The sequence below is a fragment of the Oryzias latipes genome, chromosome 8 (assembly GCF_002234675.1).
Source record: "Oryzias latipes chromosome 8, ASM223467v1".
Classification (NCBI taxonomy): domain Eukaryota; kingdom Metazoa; phylum Chordata; class Actinopteri; order Beloniformes; family Adrianichthyidae; genus Oryzias; species Oryzias latipes.
Window position 1 is genome coordinate 24,632,702 of NC_019866.2, and position 26,392 is coordinate 24,659,093.

Consider the following 26,392-nt stretch of genomic DNA (forward strand, 5'->3'; position numbering starts at 1 on the left):
GTGTGAGGTGACCCGACACTCATCCATGAACAGGACGGTAGACCGTTGCTGTATCGTCCAGGTCACATGGTCTGTACTGCAGACGGCGGTGTCTTGGTGTGGGTGGAGTCACCTGCAGCGGTCATCTGTCATTCCAGTCAAAGCGGTGGACTCTGACAGTAGTTCAGAGTCTTGATGCAAGTCTGCTGATGACACTTGGAGACTCACCAAGTCCACCTGCAGCACCTGCCTGTCCCCCACCAACCTGAAGGCGCTGTGGTCGGGTGGAGCTGCTCGCCGTTCAGTGTCGTGTTCATGGGATGAACTCGACTAAATCAGCTGTTTAGACCACACAATGCTGACTTGATGAAACACTGAAAAGGTTTTTCTTTTAGATTTTTTTTAGTTTTGGCCTCAATATGGAAGACAAACACAGTGTGGCCATTATGTGGAAAACACTAAATGAGGTGTGTCTTTCACCACTAAACTATTGCATCCCAATCCTGAAAATCTGTGAAGTGATACAAACACTACGAATATGAAATCTACTGCGTTTTTCTCATCCTCCCTAACTTATATGTCTATGACGACTCTCATTCATCCAGGTTGATTCCATCACACTAGTAGGTTTAGGGGCTGTCATCTGGACTTAGTTTTTAAAGTTAGAAGATGTTTCACTTCTTATCCAAGAGGCTTTGTCAATTCTGAATTAGCTGGTAACTAACTTTAACTTTAACTTGACAAAACTAAGTCCAGATGACAGACCCGAAACCTACTACTATGATCCTTTACTTATTGCAACTAATGTAAAAGCTGACTCTAGTTTGTTTTCTAAAGCTTAGGGTTTCTAAAGTTTTCTAAAGTTTATCCATTTTTGGGGTTAGGGTTGGGTTAGGCTAACCCTAACCCAACCCTAACCCCAAAAATGGATAAACAGAAAAGTTGTTTTTAATCACCTTAAATGACCAAGTGTCATTTGTACAGTTAACCAGGCCCTCCAGAGGTTTTCCCAGTTGCGGTCGGAGGTTGCTGTGCAGATCCTCTGCTCGTATAGTATTTGTATCATTTGTCAGACTTATTTCTTCAAACTTTTTCTTTTGCTCTGGACAAACAATGTCAGCTACTTTCAGCATACATTCTTTTAGAAACTCCCCGTCACTCCCCGTCAGGGCTTGTTATGCCGGGCCGTTTCCAAAGCCACAACTTTGCTACTAGCTTCTGTCACAGCTTCACTGGATTTTGTCATTTTTGTAAACATCTGGTGTGCAGCGTAGCTTCGTTGTAGTTGTTGGAGCTTATTGTTGCTTAGTGACAATTCTTATTGAATTCTTTGAGAATTGCGTTTACCTGCTTACAAATAAGGCACATGACTTTATCCAGGCCACAAGGTACAACAAAGTAATCATCTGTCCACTTAGCTTGAAAGCGCCTTTTCTCCTCGCCAACACGACGTTTTTCCTCAAAGGAACCTGCTCTGGCTTTCTTTTTCTGAGGGCCACCAAAAATCTTTCCAGCCTTTGAGAACCCCTGATCTAAATACACTCAGGTACAACAATTGATGGTTTTACTTTTCCAAAATTTTGATTGTATGCTGTCAAACACAGAAAACTAATGGCGTATATTTATATAGCAATTTTCTACCTTCTTTTGAAGGCCCAAAGCACTTCACAGTCCCATTTACCCATGCACACACACATTCAAACACTGTTGGCGGCTCCGCTGCCGAACACTGGCGCCAACCTCCAGAGGGGTTCAGTACCTTGCCCAAAGACACTTTGACCCATGGGCGTGCAAGGCAGGAATCAAACCTGCAATCTTAAGATCATGGGTCAACCCCCCTACCGTAGCACCGCGGCTGCCCAAGGTGAACTCGGTGTAGGGGCGGTCAATTAATTATAGATTTTAAACATTTAAAAATTCCATGCGCACCCTCCACGGGTGGTTTCTCATCTAAGCTAATACATCAAGCTCAGTGAATGTCTCAGGTGATAGAGAGCAGAGGATACAGTGCTGGAGGACAGATCTTCATGGGAGGACAAACCCCTGCATGGGATGTACCACCGGACCATAACTGAAGTGGCTGATATCAAGAAGTCCTACCAATGGCTAGAAAGGGCTGGTAAAGCCACAATCAATTGGCTGGAATAATATACAGGAACATGTGTGCAGAATATGGACTGGAAACCCCAAGGTCAAATGGGAAAAACCTCTGAAGGTGATAGATAGATAGATAGATAGATAGATAGATAGATAGATAGATAGATAGATAGATAGATAGATAGATAGATAGATAGATAGATAGATAGATAGATAGATAGATAGATAGATAGATAGATAGATAGATAGATAGATAGATAGATAGATAGATAGATAGATAGATAGATAGATAGATAGATAGATAGATAGATAGATAGACAACTTTATTTATCCCTTTTGGAGGTTCCTGCATGGAAATTGACATCTCCATCGCTTACAGCACTGGTTGACATGGTAGACAATGAGAGGGCAAAGATCCTGTGGGACTTCCAGATCCAGACTAGGATGGTAATGGCGAACCAACCAGACATTGTAGTGGTGGATAAAGAAGAGAGGAAAGCCGTTGTGGTGGATGTGGCAGTACCAAGCGATGGGAACATCAGGAAGAAGGAACATGAGAAACTGGAGAAATACCAGGGACTCAGAGAAAAACTGGAGAAAGCCTGGAAAGTGAAGGTGACAGTGGTGCCTGTGGTAATTGGAGCACTGGGGGCAGTAACCCCCAAGCTGGAGGAGTGGCTACCAGAGATACCTGGAAAGACCTCAGACCTCTCAGTCCAGAAAAGAACAGGAACAGCTAAGATACTGCAGGACCCTCAAGCTCCCAGGCCTCTGGTAGAGGACCCGAGCTTGGAGGAGAAACCACCTGCAGGGGATGAAAATTATTATTATTTAGTTTGTATTTCAAGCATTCTTCCTGAAATCCCAGGAGATTTTTTATTTTTGCATCAGCAATCTAGAAAAATACACTCTCATTGAAAATATCCCTATTTAGATTGTAAATCAAGAGTGTTGTCTAAAAGCCTTTTCATGCATGAAGTTAAAAAATGTTGCAAAACATGGAGGTGGGGGGAGAGGTTGTTTGGTGGCTCAAACGTCACGTGACAGCGCTTCGCTAACAGGATGCAGTACACGCGTTGCCCTGTGGGCGGCGCTGCGGCTCTTCACTTTAACTCCTTCCGCCACCACAGAAGAAGACGCTAAGCAGGCAACCTTCGTTCACTTACAAAACAACGGCGGAGCAGCAGAAACTCTCCGAACCGCGGCCGCTTAGACACCTGCTGCGTCGCGGAGAATGGGGCTCGACAGGTTCTGTAGTCCGAACAGTTCGGAACCTTTCTGGGTGAGTCATTTTTCCTGTCATCCCCTCTTAGTCAGAAGTTGTTTAGCGAACCGGCGCGTGCTTAGGACCCGGCAAGTCCGGTTCCGTTCAGTCTCTTCGGGCTTCTCCATCATGACAACAGATCGATGAAGCCGGAGTTCCGAACCTTGGTACCGTGACGCCGGACAGACTCAGGAACGTCGTTTTTCTTTAAACTTGGTTTCTCGTGTGTGAAACCCAGACCCGTTTTTTTCTTTTTCTTTTTTTTTTTTTTTTTTTTTTTGGGGGGGGGGGGGGGGGTAACGCCGATTAAATAAAAAAATAAAATTTCATCCGGAAAGACAAAGAGAACGAACCCGACCTCATCCTGGAGAACTCAACAAGAACAGTTCTCTTCTGGGCTTTAAGTCAATTTGATCATTTATTATTTTTTTCTCTGTTCCTTTAGCAGCAATTAACTGCAACCATAAATAAATAGAGTAAGAAATAGAAACAAATACATTAGATAAAATAATAGTAATAATAAACAAACAAACTGTGGCCAGTGACCCCACCGCTTCTCCGGGTTTAGGTGATAAAAGCAGAAATCAGAGAATATCTACGTTGTTCCTAAAGCCATTTATGGCAGAAAGTCCAGTTCTGTGACGGTCCTGATCCCACGGGGAGTCCAGCTTCCTGCTGATGGAGTTCTGGCTGACGGCTCTCATCCAGAGACCCAGAAACACAGCAGCAGGTTCTCCTTTGCTTGCAGAACCCGTGTCCACTTTCACTGATAGAACGGTTCAGTGAAAAGTTTTTTCTCACTGTCAAGCTGTTGGAAAAGCAGGACCACTATGACCTTTTGACCTTGTCCGCCTTTCCTCCAGGATTGGAACCGTAGCTGGAATACGTCTAATCCGGACCTGACTCCGTGCTTTCAAAGCACCGTGCTGGTGTGGGTGCCATGCCTCTACCTGTGGCTCTGTGCCCCTTTCTACCTGATGTACATGCGCAGCCACAACCGGGGCTACATCTGTATGAGTCACCTCAACAAGGCAAAAACGGTAAGACGTCCTTCCAGGATTATCATCAGATCGGTTCCTTCTTCTGTTAAAGTCCCGCTCTGATCACCCCGGTGGTCTTTCCATTATGATTCTGATGTTTAGGCAAAATCCAGAAATCGGTGCAGTTTTCTAGGACATAGTTTCTGAAGAGCGGCATCAGAAATTCCCCTCTGAGTTGTGGGCGGGGAAACCCTGAAGCAACTCCCCTTTTGCTGAGAGCTCTCTGTTTACATGGTCTCCTGCTAGCTTTTTAAACCCCCTGCCTAACAATAGCAGAGCGAAAGAAACAGCAGCAGAATCAGATCCATCTGTCCGTCCGGTTCTGATCCAGATTCCAGCCAGGAAAACAAAGACCTTCATGGATCTGTTGGTCTGCAGATGGAGGATAAGAAAGGGGCGGAGCTTGGAGACTGGGGGGTATTTTTGAAATACGATCTTTTCCAATCCGGATTTTTTTTGTCTTCTCCTGATTCACAATGATTAGAATAAAGAAATACATAGAAATGCAAATTTAATCCTAATTATCTGTATATATATGTCTTCCATCATCATAAAAATGTTACAATAACATGTTAAAAACAGCATTTTCATCACTAAACCTCACTGTAAATCTACAAAAACGCCCAAATGAAGTGTAATTGTTTCCACTGTTAGCCTTTCCTTCATGCTGAGCTGTGGCCTTTAAACCGTTTTGGTTAACTTGGACAAAACTTCCTGAATCCTGATCAAAATGTTTGGATCACAGTAGATCAGGGGGGTCAAACTTATTTTTTACTGGGGGCCACATCAGCATAGTGTCTGTCCTCAAAGGGCAGATAGAACTTATACATGTAACTAAATGTGATGAAAATAAATGTAACAACTCCTTAATGTTAAATAACTCATTATTTATTATAACTTTTTTAAGTGATAATTACAGTTGCATAGAAAACATATGTTTGTTTGTTACTCTAACATAAATTCTTTTAAATTTTCACCGCTTATTAAAACCAACAGAACTCCATTAATGAAGGATCAAACTGTCCAAGTGAATAAACAGACATAACATAAAACGGAGCTGCAAAGAACATGAATTATAGTGTAACATTTTACAACAAAAGGCTGCACACAACAACAATGTGTCTGCATTCACACAGACCTGCAAACATTGAATAATTACAACAGCAGCTACACATAAATAATATAAAATAACATGGAGGGCCACATTTGGCCCCCGGGCCTCGAGTTTGACACCTGCAGTAGACGTAAGCATCATTTTAGTTTAATGTTTGGATTAATGCTGCATTGAGCTTTAAACCAACGAGCTCTCACATTACTTTGATAAAGAGGTGAAAATGTTTTTTTTAAATATAGCTTCCTTTCATCTCCGGCTCAAAACAGACTTCAGGGAAAACAAAAGTAAAAGTGAGAAATGAATAAAACCCAAATATAGTAAAAACAAAACTTAACTAGGATCAGACTAAACAAAAAATAATTTATTTTGATTTGAATTAAATGGTTTTCTTCAGTCAAAGCCAGAATAATGCATTAAAACAAAACAATCATCAGGTCTACATTCATTCAATGACGTATTAAACTGAGGATAATTAGACATTAAATCAAATATTTATTGAAAGGAAGTCAAAGGAAGTGAACTTCTATAATCCCACCTCTGTTCTACTGTAACCATTTATTACATGATTTATCAATAAAGCACATGATGAATTACTTAATTATTAGGTACAAATAGATGTAAATATTTTAGAAGTCACCATAGTAAATATAGATCAGTTATCTAAAATATATGCAGATTATGTTCATCAGAAAAATCCAGACTATGATTAAAAATAACACTATATCAGGATAAATAGACAAAACACTGTTTCAGAAACCTCCATAGCATAAATTGATCAGATATCAAAAATAGATGCAGATTATTTTTCATTAGAAACAATCATGAATTCATTTTTGTAGCAAGTGAAGTGATATAATTGGAGATCAATCACTTTAATCATCTTTACTAGGTAAGTAATTATTATCATTATAATGTAATGCTGTGAAATAACAGGGTCCATATTCTGACCATTGTCCACCTTCTTCTGATTGACAGCTGTCCTTCTGGGTTTTATCAAATGAACGAACGTCTTATTGTGTTAATGCAAATCTTTGTTCACTGAGCAGTAATGTGTTTGAGGCAGACGCCTCTTCACTGAACTGTAGGTTTTCTGTCGTTGGATTTATGCTGCAGAACGGTTACAATGGAAGCAGATGAAGTCATCCTTCTCCCCAGCCTGCTATAATTCTTATATTCCTCTGATGAAAATTGTGTTTTTATTATGTTTTTGTGGCGTTTTACTCATGATGGAAGATGTAAGTAAAGAAAATGAAGCTTAAAACTGCATTTCTGAGTATTTTTAATTCAAATCCTTGTGAATCTGGAGCATCTTGTAGAAACCTCAATCAGCCGGTCACATGCTCCCTGCTCCAAACTCTGAAACAGGGAGGGGAAGGGGGGCGGGGTTGCTCTGCCCCACAGCTCAGAGGTGATACTGCTCGCCATTTTTGTCCCACTGCTCATGTTACCTTGGAGCTGTGAGGGGCTGTAAACTAGCGTGACAGTGTGAACGGATGGATGATGGGAGGTGGGGGGAGGCCAAATCCAGGGCAACAGTCCCGCCCACAAATGAACTCCTGCCGCTCTGCAGAGACTATGTCCATGAAAGCAACACAGCATTTCTTAGATTTTGGCTAAAAGCGGCGTCTTCATCATCAAGAGACCACCAGGAACCAGGAAACCCACTCAAAAGAGGATGAGAGTGGGACTTTAAAATAAAAAAGTAAAGGAAATATGTTTTGGTTTCTGGTGTTTTTATTTAAATCTCCTTTTGTCCTCCAGGCTGTGGGTTTCCTGCTGTGGATCATCTGCTGGTTGGATGTCTTCTACTCCTTCTGGGAGAGGAGTCACAGTAGAAACGTCGCCGCCGTCCACCTCGTCAGCCCCACCCTGCTGGGCCTCACCATGGTCAGACCAGCTCCTCTCTGTTTCAGTACATTTGTGATTCTGTTGTATGATTCCTGCTTTTAAGTAACACTACATTCAAAGACAGAGGATGTGTGCCTAAACTGCAGACAGACGGTCGTTTTATGACCCGTTCTGCCTCCTACCTGCTCCGGTTGTCAGAATGCTCCATGAAATGTGTGGTGCTGAACCACAGGTGTGTATTTGCTAAGCAGTTTGCAAATGATCTGCAAATGTTGTTGTGCGCTGCAGCTGCTGGCCACCCTGCTGGTCCAGTATGAGAGGATGAAGGGCGTGCAGTCGTCTGGAATCATGCTCATCTTCTGGCTGCTGGCGCTGCTGTGCGCCTCCGTCACCTTCAGGTCCAAGATCCTGCAGGCTCAAGACCAGGTCCGAGCCCTGAGCAGTTGGAGTCAGTGAAACCCATTGACTGTACGTGAGAACTGGACTGAGCGGTCCAAACAGGAAGTGGCTCGACGAAGCCAAAATCCCAAAGACGTCTATAGAGAAATAAACAGCTGTTACTCCGTCATTCTTATTCCTTTTTAACATCTTTTTGATGATCCTCCTTTTATATTTATTTCTGTATTTCAAGGTATTCAAGTTATAAGCGAACCAATCAGATTTCTCAGTAAGAGTAGGTGGTCTCACGTCCAAAGTTTGAAGCGTTTGACAGATTTCGTGTAGTGGTAGGGGCGTGGCCTCCCAACAAGCTCACTCCTGAGTGGTTGCCATAGAAACGTCTATGACCGACGTGGACCAATCACTGCATAGTGACATGGGCTGGGTGTAGTATGAAAAATGGCGCCTGACTTGTCTCCGTGTGGTTGTGCGTGACGTCACGCTCGCTCAGTCCAGTTCTCTGATACCGTCCATGGTGAAACTTTACTGAGTGAAGTCATGGAAGCTTCTGTCGGGGGTTAAAGGGGCGAAACTCACCCGTTTGTCCTTTCAGCCCGAGGCGGTGAGTGGGTGGAGGTACACCACCTTCTACGTCTACTACGCCCTGCTGCTGCTTGCCCTCGTCCTGTCCTGCCTCAGCGACCAGATGCCCCTCTTCTCTCAGGCTGTCAAAGACCCGGTGAGAACCCCCCACACTGTTTTCTCCTCTGGTTGTGCCACAGACATTTTCTTTGGCTGTAGAACCAGCACCAGTCCGGTCATAAAGCTCCCACGTTATCTGACACGATGAGGCGTCGCACAACATTCACTCACATCCTGATTCCTGTTCTCCAGCCAAGGCTCCGCCTCAATGACATGAAACCAGCTGAATCTTTTCTGTGACTCCGGCCGGTCGTTTTCCTCCACAGCATGAGCTCTGACGTCCCTGTGGCCGCTTTCAGCGCCTGCGAGACACAGTTCAGGGCTTACTCCGTTCTCTGAGCCTTCAGCGGCGCCAAAGCCTGAGTTTAGATCAACTGAGTCAGGCTCAACTGGTTTTTCTGTACACAGATTCCTGGATGTAATCACAGGCTTTTGTTTTAAGAAAATAACCGGTGACAGATGTAAACATTTTCCTTTTCTCTTTAGTTTAAACTCTCAAAGTTCAAACCAGTTTATAGAATTAAAAACAAAGATCTGATCAAGAATAAAGATTTACGTAGATCTGGCAACCTGACTGCATTACAGGAGTCACAGCACAGTGATTGACAACAGTCTACAACCAATCAGGACCCAAAAAAACACTGTTTAAATAATTCTGAGAAACAGCGAAAGGCAGAGCTTTGTTGTCATTGCACAGGTACAACAGCTATTCCCTTGAGCAAGACTGCAAGAACAAGATATATAACCAAAAAACAACAACTGCTAATTGGGACAGCCCTGGGGTAGAAGCCGTCTCTGAGGTGGAGAGAACTCTCAGAGGGGATGTTTGATGATGCTCCTGCTGAGGCGGGTAGATGTGGAGCTGAGGGGTCATACAGCAGCAGATGACCTTCTCTTCGTCCTCACAACCTCTCTGCCTCACTGCAGCTGCAGGATCACACTGACGGCAAAGGTCAGCAGATTCTCTATGCTGGAGAGGTCAAAGGTCACCAGCAGCTGGGTGTTCAGGTTCTCCCCTCTCAGTACCACCCCAGGAAGGGAACCTGCTGCTGCTGAGCCTTCTTTACCGCCGTCTTCTCACTCCAAAAGACGTCTGGCCTCCCCAGAGAACAAAGGGCTTGCAGTCCAAAAACCATTATGTTGATGATACATTAAGACTTAAAAACCTAAGCGATTCAGTTGTACAAACTTCAATATTTCTTTAAAAACTGTTTTCACTTCAGACTAATTATTCATCTTTCAATAATGTAGAGATATCGTGATTATTTTGACACTGGTTCTAGTCAAATTCTGACTTTCCATTCCTGGGTTCTAAAGGGCCCATATCATAAGAAAGGAACATTTCAGCCTTAAAGTGTATTATAATGTTAATTCCTCACATAAAAACAACTCCAAAGCCGTATTTTGATCCGTTCACGCATCTGAGTGTTCCTGTAACGCCTGCTTTCAGAGCTTCAATGGCAGGATGGTTGGAACACATGCAGTGGTGGGTTAGGCTCCTCTGATAAAAGCCCTTTAAAGACAACAGAAACAGAATGTTGCAGTTCCTCCAATTACCACTAGAGGCTGGTATCAGAGGGGATCATTTCCACATTGACTCTAGTGTCTCGGGCTGCATTCAGACTGGACACATCTGGTCCGGTTAAAGTTCGTTTCCCCGATAATCCAGGACTAATGTTTAGTCAGAATGCACTCATTTGGACTCTGGTCCGGGACCAGGAACCACTCTAGGCCCCAGCTTTGGAGTTGGTCTGGCTTTGTTTCCAATCGGACCGAGCTTCGGTTTGCTCAATGATTCCTTAGTCTGAATACGCTCTGTGCTTGGGACGGAACAACTCAAACTTTACTTATTTGTATAGTGCCTTTCATATGAGTAGAAAACACAGAGCTCTGTAAATAAAAGGAAATAACAGTCATAAAATATGAAAATTAATTAAAACAGAAAACAAAGGACAGTCATAAACCGTTGGAACACCTCCCTCACAAAATTCCTCCCTCCACCCACACAAACATTTTAAAAAAGACATTACAAATGATTAAAACATTACCTTAAAAAATAATAAATGTAATAATAATAAAATAGGGTAGTATAAAAAATATAAAATATATATATGTATCTATTTTATATATGCACGGTGGCGCAGCAGTTAGCGCTCTTGCCTCACAGCAAGAAGGCCCCTGGTTCAAGTCAAGACATGAAAAACACAACATCAATGGGGGCCTTTCTGTGTGGAGTTTGCATGTTCTCCCCGTGCATGCGTGGGTTCTCTCCGGGATATCCGGCTTCCTCCCACCGTCCATAAACATGCTTCATAGGTCAATTGGTTAATCTAAATTGTCCATAGGTGTGAGAGTGAATGGATGTGTGATTGTGGACATTCTACCCTGCAACAGACTGGCGACCTGTCCAGGGCATCCACAAGTGGCCGGGATAGGCTCCGGAACCCCCTGACCCCGAAAGGGACAAAACATATAGAAAATGAAATGAAAAAATGATGGAGGATGGATGGATGGTTTCCTGATTGGCTCTTTACCCTGTCAATCAATCTCCTCCATGCTAGGTATCCTGTACAGAATACGTTCAGCTTCCCATCTTGACCTAAATATGCACGATATGAGGAAAACTCACGATATTAGTGATCAATATTGCGATGATGATATAATTTGAGGTACATAAACAAATAGCAAAACAACCAAAAACATAGTGTCCATTTCACTGCAACCGTTTAAAAATGTAACTGTAAATGACATCGTCTACACAGAGGCCAACATCGGACATGAAGGGGTTTTATCCGATTGGTCAACAACGTCCATCTGATTGGTCACATGCATAAATGGATTTATTTGGTTTGTTAAATACTTCCAAGATTGTTTCTGCACATTTAAGGAAACCATTTATTGCAATTGTTGCCGTCTTTTGCGATATGCGTATTGCACAGCTTGATGTTGTGATCACGATAAACTTTCCATTTATTGTGCAGGACTCGATCGTAATCAGATCTCTGTTTTTATTCTCTAATACTGGACCTATTTCTCTACCAAAGTTTGAACTTTGAGGTAAAAATGTGTGAAAGTGTGGTGATTTTACAGAATTCCACAGATTTCACCTGTGCAGGATAGTTTTAGAATAGTCGCATAAATGAGGAAGTTCTGTACTGACTGAAGCTCTGAGTTGGTGATGATCTCTGGTCGTGTGTGCAGAACCCCTGCCCTGAGCCTGGAGCGTCGTTCCTGTCCAGGATAACCTTCTGGTGGATCAGCGGGTGAGCACACACTCTGGGTTCCTGGTGGGAGCAAAGGTCCAGTTCCTGTTCTGGTTTCATTCAGGATGATGGGATTTCCCCGGGAGTCTCTTCTTGTGCTCAAAACAATTGGTGGAGCTGGTTGTACCAGTTTGACTACGTTTGCCACCTGCACGGTCGTACCTGAGCAGTCTTGGCACACCTGTGAGGGTTGGGGGCTGAAACACCTGCGCTCATCCATATATTTCTTCTCTTCCTAGGTGTGTGACAGATAAGACTTTTAACTTTAACCATTTATCTGCTGCAGCAGATGGCTGTAGGTTCAGACAGTGAACCTAAGCAGGTGTTTTTAAATCTGTTTTTCTCTAATGACGAGCTTTCTGAAGGCCTCAGCGGTTCAGAGCTGCGGGTCCACAGGCTGCTGGCCTGCCCATAAGTCCATGGATTAGTTCTGTTCCCATTTCAGGTCAGAGTTTGAGATGAAAAACAGCCTGAGCTGGGACGAAAGCTCATTTGGATGCATAAGAAGCAGCATTTAGAAGAACTATAACTATTCTCTAATAAAAAATGAATTCACAACCTTTCATCATCATAAAGTAGAGAGAGACGAGTTGAAGTCACAGGAAGACACAACCTTTTCTGGGTGGTAGAATAGCTTTAAATAGGAAATGTTGCTCAATAAATTCCAAATCTTTCTAGCATCTCTGCACCAGAAGCAGCATAGAAATGTGTGTTTTGGTGGTAAAGCTGTAGAAGAAGCCAGCAGCAGGCCTCCACTCTGCACAGCAGCTACACACAGAAAGGAGACGCACATATTCTGAGGTCTGTCTCTTTCAGGATGATGTTGTCTGGGTACAAGCGTCCCCTGGAGGAGAAGGACCTGTGGTCCCTGAACCCAGAGGACCGGTCCCACTGCGTGGTCCCGCAGCTGCTGCGCCGCTGGACTGCAGAGTGCCACAAAGTCAAGAGGTAGGATGGAATGTGAGCAAAGGGGTTCAGACTGTAAATGGATGAGAGTTGAACGCTCAGGAAGTGCTCTTGAGCATTCATCCTTCAAACTTTGTGTTCAGTTCCTTTGTTGCTGTGTGTTTGTGCTTCAAGAAAGACACTTAGAGGGTACCCTCCTCCAAAAAATACTGATCTGCACTTAATGAAACTCTGGAGCGAATCCCCCAGTCGGCCGGTTCCATGCAAGGCCAACAACATCGGTCAGCAGTCTTCAAGTAGTTTGTGTTTTAGCAGCAGACACAGATTCTGCTTCTGTAAGAGCTTTGAGTGCCTCTCAATGGGACTGTCAACAGCTTGAATGTGCACCATCATCATGGTGTTAGCGGGGTGCAGAGGGAAGCAGATGCTGCTGTAGTGAGACACCTGTAACAGGTGTCCTGTATATATACTGTTACAGGACACCTGTTACTAGCTCCTGTAACAGGTGTCCCACACCTGTTACAGGAGCCTGTGTCCTGTTACAGTATATATACAGGACACTTGTTACAGGACACCTGTTACTAGGTCCTGTAACAGGTGTCCCAACAGTATATATACAGGTGTCCTGTATATATACTGTAACAGGACACAGGCTCCTGTAACAGGTGTGGGCAGGTGTGGGACACCTGTTACAGGAGCCTGTGTCCTGTTACAGTATATATACAGGACACCTGTTACAGGACACCTGTTACTCGCTCCTGTAACAGGTGTGGGACACCTGTTACAGGAGCCTGTGTCCTGTTACTGTATATATACAGGACACCTGTTACTAGGTCCTGTAACAGGTGTCCCAACAGTATATATACAGGTGTCCTGTATATATACTGTAACAGGACACAGGCTCCTGTAACAGGTGTGGGCAGGTGTGGGACACCTGTTACAGGAGCCTGTGTCCTGTTACAGTATATATACAGGACACCTGTTACAGGACACCTGTTACTCGCTCCTGTAACAGGTGTGGGACACCTGTTACAGGAGCCTGTGTCCTGTTACTGTATATATACAGGACACCTGTTACTCGCTCCTGTAACAGGTGTCCCACACCTGTTACAGGAGCGAGTAACAGGTGTCCTGTAACAGGTGTCCTGTATATATACTGTAACAGGACACAGGCTCCTGTAACAGGTGTGGGCAACCGGGCCGTCTTTTATCCTCCCCTCTGAAATGAAAAACACATCCCATGATATTGTTACCACATTCAGTTGTTACTAAGGGGAGAACCAAAACTTCTGGTGAGGCTTCGTTCTGCCATCACAGTCCTCATCTGTGGAACAGCCTGTCGGAGAACCTCAGGACCGCAGAGACTGTAGAGGTTTTTAGGAAGAAGACCCAAATATTTAATTTGGTTTTTAGTTGGTCTTATCTGCTTATTTATTTGTATTATTTTTAGCGTATATTATTTCATGTATCTAATTTTATTTTATGCATATAATCTTATTCTTAGTTTTATGTCTTTATATTCATCTTATCCTTCAACCCCAGTGTTTTCTTGTGGGGATCTTTTCTACCAGGACTTGCCGGCTCGGTCGGTTGTTGTTGCTGCAGTTGTTGCCCTTGCTGGGGCGGCTGGAGTTTAAAATTGCAGCCTCACGGCTGTGAAGGAAGCCCTGTTGCTGGCCGGGTATGGGGGGGCACTGTGGTGAGGAGATTCCCAAATAGCGGTTTCTCACAGCAGAGCCAAGCCGTACATTTCTTTGAGTAGTTACTTTTATCAGTATTCAATGCGTGTGTGGGGTCATGGGAAGTGGGAAGGGTGAAGGTTGGGTTTTTATTGTAATATTGTGTGTTTTGTTTTAAATGTTAAAGTGCTTCGAGTTGCGCAACGTATGAGAAGCGCTTTAAAAAACATTTTTTAACTCCCATTAAACCAGCATAGGTTGGTTTAACAGACCAGATTTCCCTCCATTTAACGTTAACCAGAAGTTTGACACCAGAGTGGAATAAATGTCCTCTGGCTGCAGGAGGCTGATCCGGGTTTGGTGGACTCTGCCTTAAGTCTATAAAACCTTTGACCAACCGGGAGAAAGGAGCAGGAAGATGACATGAAGAGTCACGTGATAAAGACCTGATGAGCAGCAGGATTTCTGAATCATGGAAATAACGTCACACAGTCAGATTATTGTTGCCAACTTAACTGCAGCAATGAATCAAACAGACCCATTCCTATGAGGAAAGCAGAAAGCTGCAGACTTCCATCAGCAGGTAAAAGAGGCGGAGCTTCCAGTGTTTGCTTGGAACAGGTGTGTCCACTGCTGTGTGCAGAAAGACGGGTTTCCTTTGTTCTCCTTCTGTTGTGGAGCCTTCATTCATGCTCTGACGGCGAAAACGTGAGGATTTGTTCTGTTTCTGCAGACAAAGCGGCGACTGAAGCTTCCCTGACGGGTCTCACAGTGGAAACCACGTGTCCTTTTCCACACATGTGTCATAACAGCAGCAATGATGATGTTGAAGCTAATATTCTATGCTCTTCTCCCAGGACGGAAGAAAAAATGCTGTACTCGCCCAAGCAGCCCCCCCATGGTGAAAACAAAGAGGTCCGAGCCGTTGAAGAGTCTGAAATCCTGATCGTGAAATCTCCAAAGAAAAGCAGGGAGCCCTCCCTGCTGTGGGCTCTCTGTCTGACGTTTGCTCCGCACTTCCTGGTGTCCTGCCTGTACAAGCTCATCCAGGACATCCTCATGTTTGTGGGGCCAGAGATCCTCCGGTAAGTTTGCCCCCCCCCCAATTGGAACTTGACACTGTGGACCTTATCCACAGCAGCAGCACCATTTATAGATAGATGTGAGTGGTGGTGATTTGTGTGAGTGGGGGGATGGAGGGAGATCATCAGTGGTCTTGCATGTCTTCCATTTCCTAATAATTGCCCCCACAGGTGATTTCTTTACTCCAAGCTGCTTTCCTGTTGCAGATTCAGTCTTCCAGCTTGTTGCAGGTCAACAGTTTGGTTTCTGGTGTCCTCAGACAGCTCTTTGGTATTTAGTGGAGTTTGGAGTGAGACTGTTTGAGGTTGTGGACAGGTGTCTTTCTATAGATAACCAGTTCAAACAGGTAGAGGACCGAGGATCATGCACAGAAGAAGGTACAGGTCTGCGACAGTCAGAAATCTGGCTTGTTTGTAGGTGAAAAAATACCGTAAATTCCGGACTACAAAGCGCACCCGATTTTTAGCCGCACCCACCCATTTTCACGTGTTTAACTAATTTTATATATACACAAGCCGCGTCGGGGTACAAGCCGCATGAATTAGGCAACATTGTCATCCTGACGGATCACTTCCTGACTCAGAGTGTAAGTGTGATTTATTAGCACACAGTGGGTGGAGTCATTTTTGCCTCAGGCTCATGTCTTTGAGTCTATCTGCATCTGCCAAACAGTATGCACCTCTATTCTGTTCACAAGTTCCTCAGTTATGGTTTTTATTTTTATTATTTTTTTTTAACTTATTGACAATCTAGGTATCACACATAAAATTACAAACAGTAACCATATAATCAACATTACATCCCTCAGTTATGATGAGGAAATTTACATCCCCGATCCCCCATTTCCCATGAGTCTTAGGGGCTAAAGGCGGGGCCAACGCCCGGCTCGCCATACTGTTGTACGTGTTTAAGAATGAGCAGCAGTGCATGGAGGGGTGAACGGGTACAGCTCTCCTTCCGCTTGTGTCGCGGCAGCGTTATGGGAGTAACAGGGCTGTTTAAAAAACACACTAGTAAAATAAAGCAGCGACGACTGAAAAGCGCGCGCCTCAGCGCGATACGCGCGCCTCCTCGCGGGGCGTGGGTCAGAAGTTTCCTTCCACAACAAACACTTGCTCCGCGGACGCCTCGAGTAAGCCCTGGCTGCAGCCTGCAGAATGGCTCGACGCCTCCGCGCTCCCGCGCGCTCCTTGTCTCCCCTTCCTATCTACTCCGACAGCTCTGGCCAGCGCGGCTACAGGGAGGAGCGCTTCGTCCCCATTGCGCCGGTGGACGGAGCAAATCGTGTCTGTGCAGAGCAATCGGACTTAATACTGATCGTTTTGTGTATGAGGGGGCGGATGCGTTGTTACGTGTGGGAGCCTTCAGACTGCCATCAGCCCCGCAGCTCACACGACACGCAGTCTCCAGCTCACACGGAGGCTGTGAGCGTTTCAATGCAAATCTCTGCTCAGTCCTTAGAAACCGTTAACACGACCACGTCAATTTGTGTTTCCAGTCGTGTCCCGACAAAATAAAGGCTGATATTATTGCCACATATTTACATGCAGCCAGCCGAGTCACTATGACTCAGAGGTAAATGCACTCCTGAGCATGCGCTGTTCTCTCCGTCACGCAGCTGACCGGCTTTTCCAAACCCGTTGGTGATTTTTTCACGCTGCTTTTAACGATTGCTTTTAACTTGAAAGCTTCATCATATTGTAGCGGCGATCACGTGCACGTTGGGTCTAATGGCACCAAAGGATTCTGGGATGCGGCTGGACATGCGTGTTTCGTTTTGTTGAACCATGACTGAAGTGTCTAAGACCTGAAGTCAAGTCCATGCTGTTTGGCTGCTTAGAGGTGTGTTGAAAAACAAATGACTTGTGTTTGATGTTAGAGAATTCAAACTATTCACTGTGTCCAAAAATACGTACACGGCGGTCGCCAATAAAATCCAATAATTAGCCGCGTCACTGAATAAGCCGCAGGACTGTAAGCGCAGGAAAAAAGTAGCGGCTTGTAGTCCGGAAATTACGGTACTTATTTTCCACCATAATTTACAAATAAAATCTTTAAAAATCAGACAAAGGGATTTTCTGGATTTATTTCTCATTTTGTCTTCATAGTTGAGGTTTATTTTTGATGAAAATTACAGGCCTCTCCCATCTTTTGAAGTTAGTTTATGGTTTCTGCTCATCACAGCCTTCACCACACCTTTCTGATGTTGTCATGTCTGTACTTCAGTCTGACTGTGGTTTCAGCTTCTAGGCAGCCCAGAAACTTTAAATCAGTCTTCTGGACGCTCTGCTGTTCATTTGAAATTTGTCCTGAAATTCTGGCCTTTTGGAGCTTTTTGTATTTGTTTTTTTTCTCACGTTTTTCCAACTGTGTCAGTGCAAAAGACGAAAAGAAAAAGGTGTTTTGGAGCGAAGTCTGATCCAGTTGGATTTCTGTTCTCTTCAGCTAGAATGGAGGCGTGTCCGGTCCTCCTCTGCATTCAGGGGAGCTGTTGGCCTCTCGCCATGGCGGCAGAGTTTCCAGCAGTTTTAGACGGCGCTGGTTCTCATTGTTCTAGAAACATGAGAACCTCCCCATCCCAAAATAAAATAATGATGATGAGTTTGCTGGTTATTGGATTTCTGAAGCTGACAGCCCCGCTCCGCCTCCCCACAGCTGGTCCTCCACGCCACGCCGTCTGAGCTACGATCATCTTTTGCCTCAATTATGAAAATAACAGATCGATTTTGTCCAGAAACTACTAATAATTTCCATTTTCTCCCTTTCTTTTCATAACATCTCAATGAGTGAACATTAAATTGAGCAGAGGTTTACTTCAGACGTGGTTTTATGGCGCTGGTTTCACAGCCGCTGGGCCGGACGCCGTCTGTCGGTTCCAAAGGGGTTAAGGACGAGCTGGATGTGGAGCACGTGTCGGTAACTCCTCAGGTTGTTCTTGTCGTCATTTTCTTTTTCCCATTTGCCCCTCACAGGCTGCTGATCCTGTTTGTCAATGACCCCGATGCCCCCTCCTGGCAGGGCTACTTCTACGCCGCGCTGCTCTTCGTGTGCACGTGCGTGCAGTCGCTCATCCTGCAGAGGTACTTCCACGTGTGCTTCGTGTCTGGCATGCGGCTGCGCACGGCCGTCATCGGAGCCATCTACAGGAAGGTATTGCAGGAATGCAGATCGGCGAAGCGGCAACCCACCGCACTTACCCGCCGCTCTAACCGTCATGGCGTCTCCTCAGGCGCTGGTCATCAGCAGCGCGGCTCGCCGCTCCTCCACGGTGGGGGAGATTGTCAACCTGATGTCCGTGGATGCTCAGCGCTTCATGGACCTCGTCACTTACATCAACATGATCTGGTCTGCCCCCCTGCAGGTGGTGCTCGCCCTTTATTTCCTTTGGGAGGTGAGAAAGACAAAGAGGTGCTTTTACTTTGAAAGGCACGCTTCAGCTGGTCATGTGACTGATAAACAAAATGATGCTTTTTACCCCTGATCCTGAATTTATTTAAAAGAATCCCTGGTGTTTTAGCTTTCATGTAGAAGCTAAATTAGCTGCACAGAAGCTAAGTTTGGAGCTAAGGTGGTTTGATGGGGCTGTGCATCAGTGGGCGTCCAAAGGTTTAAACTCTGAGCGGTCTGGATTACAGAACCTGGGTCCGTCTGTGCTGGCCGGAGTGGCTGTGATGATTCTGATGGTTCCCATCAACGCCGTCATCGCCATGAAAACCAAAACCTATCAGGTGGGACTGTTGAGGTTTGGCCTCCTCTTCCTCCGGCGCCGCCGTGGCTCCGCCCTCACTAAGCTGCTGTTGTGTCGGAGCAGGTGGCCCAGATGAAGAACAAGGACAGCCGCATCAAGCTGATGAACGAGATGCTGAACGGCATCAAAGTGCTGAAGCTCTACGCCTGGGAGATGGCCTTCAAGGAGAAGGTGTCCCAGATCCGGGAGAACGAGCTGAAGGTCTTGAAGAAGGCGGCCTACCTGGGAGCAGTGTCCACCTTCACCTGGGTCTGCGCCCCCTTCCTGGTAAGTCTGACCGCAGCCTGCTGCAGCCTCAGGAAACGGCTGTTCACATGGTGTCTGTGTCAGAAGACAGAGAAAGAGGTAGACTTTGTTTTTTTTAATTGTATTTGAGAAACGTTTTTGGTCGTTTTGGTGTTTTTAGTCTGAGACGATGAAGGTGATCCGCGTGTCCAGAGCAGCACAGGATCACGCCAGAGTCCAGCCAGCGGCTGAGAGCTGCTCTGTAGAACTAATCTGCTGGAAGCTGAGGGTCCGTTTACCTGTAGAAGAGTCTGACCTCAGAATGAAACCTGGAGGGCTCTTATATTCCAGAAGGTGGATCAGTGAATCATTTTGTTCTGACTCTGCTGCAATAATCACCTGTGTGAGCGGCGACAGATGATTTGACTCTGTCCACCTCTTGAGTGGCATAGGCCGGCCATGGAATCGAACCCTCTTCTGGTCATGGAGTGGATGCTTTTCTAAGAGGTCACTGATTTGACCAGCAGGGGCTCAGGCGGTTGACGAAGTTGTCCAATGATCAAAGGGTCGTTGGTTCGATCCCCGGACAACTGTTGTGTGTCCTTGGGAGAGACAGTGTGGCTCCACTGTTGTGTGAATGTGTATGAACGTCCCAGTGATGGTCAGAGGGGCCGTAGGCGCGACTGTCAGTCCGCCCCGGGGCAGCTGTGGCTCAAACAGCACTCAAACAGATAAATGGAGGTGAAGTGAGGACGTCACTCATACTTAGACATGTGAAGGAGGGAGACGTGACTGTGTTTATGTTTATTCCATACAGTGATTGAATCTGCTAGTTTGCTCACTTAAAAAGATTAGTTTAGTAATCTTCTTCAGAGAAACATGTCAGCTGTGAGAGACAGAATTAAAAAAAAAAAGAATCCAGAAATTCACATCGCTTGTTTTTTTAGTTTTTTTTTAAAGAATTTATATAATGGTGCAGAAAATGGGAGTTGAGTTTTCTTTAAGAAGCTCTTCTGTCCTTCACTGGTTACCTGTATTAATGTCCCCTGTTTGATCTGGTTATTTGTTAAAAAAGACACCTGTCCACACCCCTAAACAGCCTCCCTACCATGACCAAAGAGCTGTCGAAGGACACCAGGGACAAAACTAGAAAGCAACTCTATGAGAAGAGGTCAACCATTGTAGGAATACTTAGAAAAAAGGAGAAGATCACTGACAAGCTTCCTCCACCCGGAGATCTTACCTGGAGATCTCACCTGGAGATCTCACCTGGATCTCACCTGGTGGGGAACAAATTATGATGAGAACGGTGAGGAAACAATCCAGAACGACACGGAGGAACTGGTCGGTGACCTGAAGAAAGCTAGGACCACAGGAACACAGGTCGCTATGGTAACGGTGACGTTGTCAAGGACTCAAATCCAGCAGTTGACCAAAGGTCCCTCTGCTCCAGAGATCATCCGGATGATCCAGAGGAGGACTTGGGAGAAGGTCATGTGATAAGATAAAACCAAGAGGGAACTCTGGTATAAAGAATGCTGAGTTGCATCACAGGAGCACCATACCTACTGTAAAGCATGGAGGTGGAAGCATCATGGTTTGGAGCTTTGGGGACAGGATGACTGCAGTGTATGGTTAGATTTTATTTAAAAAAAAAACTCCTTCTGCCTGTGAGAGGACTGAAGATGAAACACGTCTGGATCCTCCAGGACGACAAAGATCCCAAACGCTTCCCCAGGGCAACGAAATATCCTCCGTGGGAAAAGCCTTCCAAGGTTCTGGAGGGTTCTAGTGGGTCTCTAAATCCAAAAGAGAGGAGTAAAAGTCTGTTGCTCAGCAACAAGCCCAAACATCACAGCTCTTGAGAAGATCTGCATGGAGGAATGGACCAAAATAGCAGCAACAGTGTTCAAACCTGGAAAGACCTTTGACCTCTGCCATTAATAATGGAATAATTGTAATAATGTAATAATTATAATGTAACCATAAATTATTGAGGGGTACTTTTGGTTTTGACCAAATCTTTATTTTCTGCACCATTATACAAATAAGTTCTTTAAAAATCGAGCAATGCCATTCCCTGGATTCTTTAGTTTACATTCTGTCTCTCACAGTTGACATGTTTCTATCATCGATGAATATTACAGATTGATCTTTTCAAGCTGCCTGCGTTTCGCAGAAGGCAGATCCTGCAGAACAGGACAGAGCAGCTGACCGACCCAGTCCACAGAAACCAGCATCTCCAGTATAAACCAAGCTGAAAAGCATCTGAGACAGCATGCTGGTGTACCGGCGCTGAACTTTAGCCTTTATTTGCTGCATTTCTGCTGGCTAAGGTCATGGTTCCCATGGTAACTGCTGCGTCTGTTGTGTGTTCCCAGGTCGCGCTGTCCACCTTCTCTGTGTACGTGCTGATTGACGATCAGAACGTTCTGGACGCTGAGAAGGCCTTCGTGTCGCTGGCCCTCTTCAACATCCTGCGCTTTCCTCTGAACATGCTGCCGATGGTCATCAGCAGCATGGTGCAGGTGGGTGTGTCTCTATCGCAGGAACTGAAGGCGGTCAATCCAGAACTATGATCCAGAAGAGCAAACGCGCCCTGTTTTAGATCACATAAAACACAGTACAACATCCCATTTCTCTTTTGTGTCTTTTAAATTGATGCATGACCATGACCTTTTATTTCCTGCAAAGTTGGCAGCTTTAAAATGAGCTCCACTGATTGGTGCTGGAATGTAAACTCCTCCCCCTCCCCTTTCCTGCAGGCCAGCGTGTCTCTGAAGCGTCTCCGGGTCTTTCTGTCCCACGAGGAGCTGCAGGAGGACAGCGTGGAGCGTCCAGCAGCAGGAGGCTGTACGTTCTCTCTGCTTTATTGACCCTTGTCCTCGTTCACCGGAGGTCACGTCTGGTTCTGACTTCCTCTGCTTGCAGCTCCATACAGCATCTCCATCGAGGACGGCGTCTTCAGCTGGTCCAGATCGGAGTCACCAACGCTGAAGAGGTTACAGTTATTTAAGATGCACAGACCCAATCATGAGCGTTGGTGTAAAAGCGTGAATCATCAGCAAACCTGCATGTCTGCAGGCTGAACGTCCGTATCCCAGAAGGCTCTCTGGTCGCTGTGGTTGGACATGTGGGTTCAGGAAAGTCCTCGCTGCTTTCCGCCCTGCTGGGAGAAATGGACAAGATGGAAGGAAGCGTTTCTGTGAAGGTGATGTCGCAAACACACGCCTGCGTGAACTCCTGGTGTGTGACGTTCTCCCACAGGTTCTCTTCTGAACGAGCTGGTGCATCAGTGAAAACGGTGGCATCTCTGAGTTCCTCTGAGTCTCCAGCTCCTCCATCGTACCATGTGACCATAAAGAGAACGCGTGAATGGAGGGAGGAGGATCTTCTGCTTTACATCTACAGTATAGGATGTTTATTGGCGCAGAGGATAGAAGCAGCCTAAGCTAGCGGCTAGAATCTGACGGGGTTACCTTTGCTCGTTTACGTGTCGCCTTTACTGGACTATTTTAAGGCTGTTGTCACACACAGAGGAAAGTTGGTCGCAAGAAACGCTCATAAATTATGTTTATCAGGCATGGATCATAAAAGACGGAGATTTAATACGAGGGAAATGCACAAAATGTTGGTCGTGGCTGTGAGACACGGCTTTAACAGCAGAGCTTTAGCTCCAGTGTTGACGTTCATTCGACTAACTCTTCAACCGTTTATATAATTTATGTAATTCTAATAAACTGAAGCAGAGAGAAGCAGCCTTACGCTGAAATGCAACACTTTATTTACAAAGTGTCTACGCAATCAACGTCAACCAGCCAATCCTGTCAGAGAAAAGCGGCTTTTAGTTGGTAAAGTGTTGCATGTCGGTGCAAAGGTGACATGAAAAGCAGCTTTTTCCTGCGTCAGAATCAGCTGATTGATGTGAACAGTCAAAGATTTATGGCAGTTCAAAGGCAGTGTGTTATTTAGAAGTCGTCAGCATGAAAGGGTTAAATGTGTAAAATAATGAATTATCAGACACCTTTACTCTGCAAATCCTTTCATCCCGTGAGGCGTCTGTCACAGACACAAGAGTCCCACAGCTGGACTTCAGCGCTGCTCCTTTTTTTTTGTTTTGTTGTAGTTTTGTTCTAAAAGTTGTCAGAAACCCAAACGGATTTAACCTGCAGCTCTTCTCTGAAGCTTATTCTGCAGATTGCACTACGTTTTTCTCCATTTAGACGTTTCTTCACCGACTTGTATAAATAAAATGCAGAATCTAATCTAGCTGTTTGCTGTTGCTGCAGGGCTCGGTGGCCTACGTCCCCCAGCAGGCCTGGATCCTAAACGCCACGCTGAAAAACAACATCGTTTTTGGGCAGAAGAGGAAGGAGGCGTGGTACCACCGCGTGGTGGAGGCCTGCGCTCTCCATCAGGACCTGGAAATCCTTCCTGCTGGAGACGAGACTGAGATTGGAGAAAAGGTAGAGAGGCTCCGCCCCCCGGCATGCTGCCGCTTTTAGCTCCTCAGAGGAGCGGGATCCTCAAAGGGCAACTCCTCTACCTCCTGAGGTTCTGATGTCTCCTTCTACCCCCACCCTCACAGGGAGTCAATCTTTCTGGGGGCCAGAAGCAGCGGGTGAGCCTGGCCAGAGCCGTGTACTGCGATCGCTCCGTCTACCTGCTGGACGACCCGTTGTCCGCCGTGGACGCTCACGTGGGGAAGCACATCTTTGACCACGTCATCGGCCCCCAGGGGCTGCTGAAGGACAAGGTTGGAGAGATCCCCACCCTAATCTGTGTGTTTCAAACCGGTGCTGCCCCCAAACCGAGGGAAAGACTGTTGGCTCAGATAAAAACTGGTTCCTTTTGCTGCACAGCATCACTGCTGCTGTCGCATCTGAAATGGAGACTCCACCTGCATCTCCATTGACTATCAGTTTGCACAAATTTGATTTGTGATCATAAATTCTCCCAATGGAAACACGATGATTTAAATAAAACTCACATTTACAGAAAAACGTTTTTGCGCTTGGAGGAGGTGGATTTTGAGGCGTATCGAAATTGACACCTTTCAAAAAACATTAACGGAAAAACTTCCGATTAAATGAGTCACGTGACCAACAGCCGGATGGCGATGCTCTTCTCGGTAGTAACTGGCGGCCCTTGGCGCTGCACAGCGGGCGCCACCAGAGGTCCCACAATGTCACACAGCTCATCAAAAGTTGACTGTATCATGTGGAACTGTTGGATCCACACCTCCTCTTGAAAACCACCATTTCCCACAATGGTGTCATCCGTAGCCCCTCCCACGTGTGAGGAGCTCGCCTGGCCTGAAGGAGACGCAAACGTCTGCTTTGATAGATGATGATGAGCGCTAGAGTCGTGGCAGAAAGTTTAATGTCTCTGCTGTCAAAACTATTGGTCAGATCAGTCACAGTGTTTTTGAATGACTTATTGCATGAATTGGTTCATGTTTATTTACATAATTAGGGTTTAATTATTATTTCATTGTGAAAATGTGAAAAGTTCAACAAAGTTTTGCTCTTGTGTGTGTGTGTGTGATGGAAACGCAGATGCCGAAGGATTGTGAGGATGATTCTGAGCAAACATCTTGTCAGAGCGATGAATCTTTGTCTCTGTAGAGTCATTCACTAACCGAAGCTCCTCTTCCATGTGTGTGTGTGTGCGTGTGTGTGTGTGCATGTGTGTGCGTGCGTGCGCGTGCACAGACTCGCATCCTGGTGACCCATGGGCTCAGCTACCTGCCTCAGGCCCACCTGGTCCTGGTCATGGTGGACGGGGAGATCACGGAGGTCGGCTCCTACCAGCAGCTCAAGGAGAAAGAGGGAGCCTTCGCCGAGTTCCTGCGGATGTACGCCGCCAACGAACAGAGTGAGGAAACCGGTAAGAACCACGGCCAATAGACGAATATCTTTTATGAAAACAAAAATGTGTCAGATCCTTTATGTTTGAACAAACACGGTGCAGAAAAAAAGCCTTCCTGTTGCCGCGGTGATAACGTTATGTCCCACAATTGGGAGGGACAGTGAAGGCACCACAGTGATCAATTGTTGTGTGAGTAGGATAAACCTCTTTTAGGGTTTGGACCAAACCCAACCACATCTGTTTGCTGCCACTGTATTCATCTTAAAATGCATTTAAAATGGACTGGTTTGGATTTTTCCTCTGAGAATTGGCTCTATGTTTATCATGAAAAGTCTCTGTCCTCATGTTTAGAGCCGGTGCCTAACAGTCCCACCAAGCCGATGGAGAATGGCGTTGGGCCTGGATTTACCGGGTGAGTCGATCCTGGAGATAAATCAGTAAAATCCTCCTCAATTTGAACACAACCAGCCTCATCTTCTAGGAGCAGCTTGTTCACTAGTCTGGAAATGTAAAATAAAGATTTCACACACAGCATGACATGAACCTCAGAGGCATTTTGGCTGGAATGATGTAAACGTGTCATTTCTTCTGTGTTCAAATGATACAAAGCAATGCATTGTGGGAGGATGGGCTCTTGGCTGAGCTGTCCCACTGACGGCTGGTTGTGTTGTTGTGATGGGTTTGTAGTCATCTGTGACACACGTGTGTGTTCCTTAGCAGCAGCCAGAGTGCCAGCAACGTCTCCAAAGGTTCTGTATCCGAGCAGAACGTAGAGCAGAAGAATTCCAAGAACGCTGAGGCGGGAAAGACGACGGATGCTGACAAAGCCCTCACTGGACGGGTGTGTAGATCCCTGAGGAGGTCGGCCCGATCACACCAGGTGTTGATGCTTTTCTCCTCATCCTCAGGTCAAGCTGTCCGTCTTCTTCTCCTATCTCAAAGCCATCGGCGTGCTTCTGTCCATCATCAGCCTGCTGTTCTTCCTCAGCCACAATCTGCTGTCGCTCTTTGCCAACTACTGGCTGAGCCTGTGGACCGATGACCCCGTGGTGAACGGCACTCAGCCGAACAGGCTGATGAGGCTGGGGGTGTACGGTGCCCTCGGTGTGTCCCAAGGTAAGAACTGAACTCTGTGAGCCTCCTCAGAGCCCTTCATATGGTTCTCCTAACCAGAACTCCCCATGTGGTTCTCCGA

General features: G+C 45.7%; 1 protein-coding gene across 4 annotated transcripts in view; it reads left to right on the forward strand.

Annotated features, from left to right (window-relative positions):
• The window catches only part of LOC101173789 (multidrug resistance-associated protein 1), a 35,141-nt gene that overhangs the window by 939 nt on the left and 7,810 nt on the right, over nucleotides 1-26,392 (forward strand). The window contains exons 1-22 of one of the 4 annotated variants that reach the window (XM_011478655.3): nucleotides 3,197-3,358; nucleotides 4,204-4,380; nucleotides 7,256-7,381; nucleotides 7,631-7,768; nucleotides 8,334-8,459; nucleotides 11,624-11,685; nucleotides 12,502-12,633; nucleotides 15,128-15,355; nucleotides 18,326-18,503; nucleotides 18,583-18,744; nucleotides 18,989-19,081; nucleotides 19,165-19,368; nucleotides 21,708-21,854; nucleotides 22,092-22,179; nucleotides 22,258-22,327; nucleotides 22,411-22,537; nucleotides 23,616-23,792; nucleotides 23,915-24,082; nucleotides 25,041-25,215; nucleotides 25,549-25,609; nucleotides 25,915-26,038; nucleotides 26,106-26,313. In XM_011478655.3, coding sequence (XP_011476957.1) covers nucleotides 3,311-3,358; nucleotides 4,204-4,380; nucleotides 7,256-7,381; nucleotides 7,631-7,768; nucleotides 8,334-8,459; nucleotides 11,624-11,685; nucleotides 12,502-12,633; nucleotides 15,128-15,355; nucleotides 18,326-18,503; nucleotides 18,583-18,744; nucleotides 18,989-19,081; nucleotides 19,165-19,368; nucleotides 21,708-21,854; nucleotides 22,092-22,179; nucleotides 22,258-22,327; nucleotides 22,411-22,537; nucleotides 23,616-23,792; nucleotides 23,915-24,082; nucleotides 25,041-25,215; nucleotides 25,549-25,609; nucleotides 25,915-26,038; nucleotides 26,106-26,313 — 3,019 coding nt within the window. In that variant the 5' untranslated portion in view covers nucleotides 3,197-3,310. Of the gene's footprint in view, nucleotides 1-3,196; nucleotides 3,359-4,203; nucleotides 4,381-7,255; nucleotides 7,382-7,630; nucleotides 7,769-8,333; nucleotides 8,460-11,623; nucleotides 11,686-12,501; nucleotides 12,634-15,127; nucleotides 15,356-18,325; nucleotides 18,504-18,582; nucleotides 18,745-18,988; nucleotides 19,082-19,164; nucleotides 19,369-21,707; nucleotides 21,855-22,091; nucleotides 22,180-22,257; nucleotides 22,328-22,410; nucleotides 22,538-23,615; nucleotides 23,793-23,914; nucleotides 24,083-25,040; nucleotides 25,216-25,548; nucleotides 25,610-25,914; nucleotides 26,039-26,105; nucleotides 26,314-26,392 lie in introns of those variants that run through there. The other 3 variants (XM_011478656.3, XM_020705549.1, XM_020705550.1) reach the window with 3 other exon arrangements.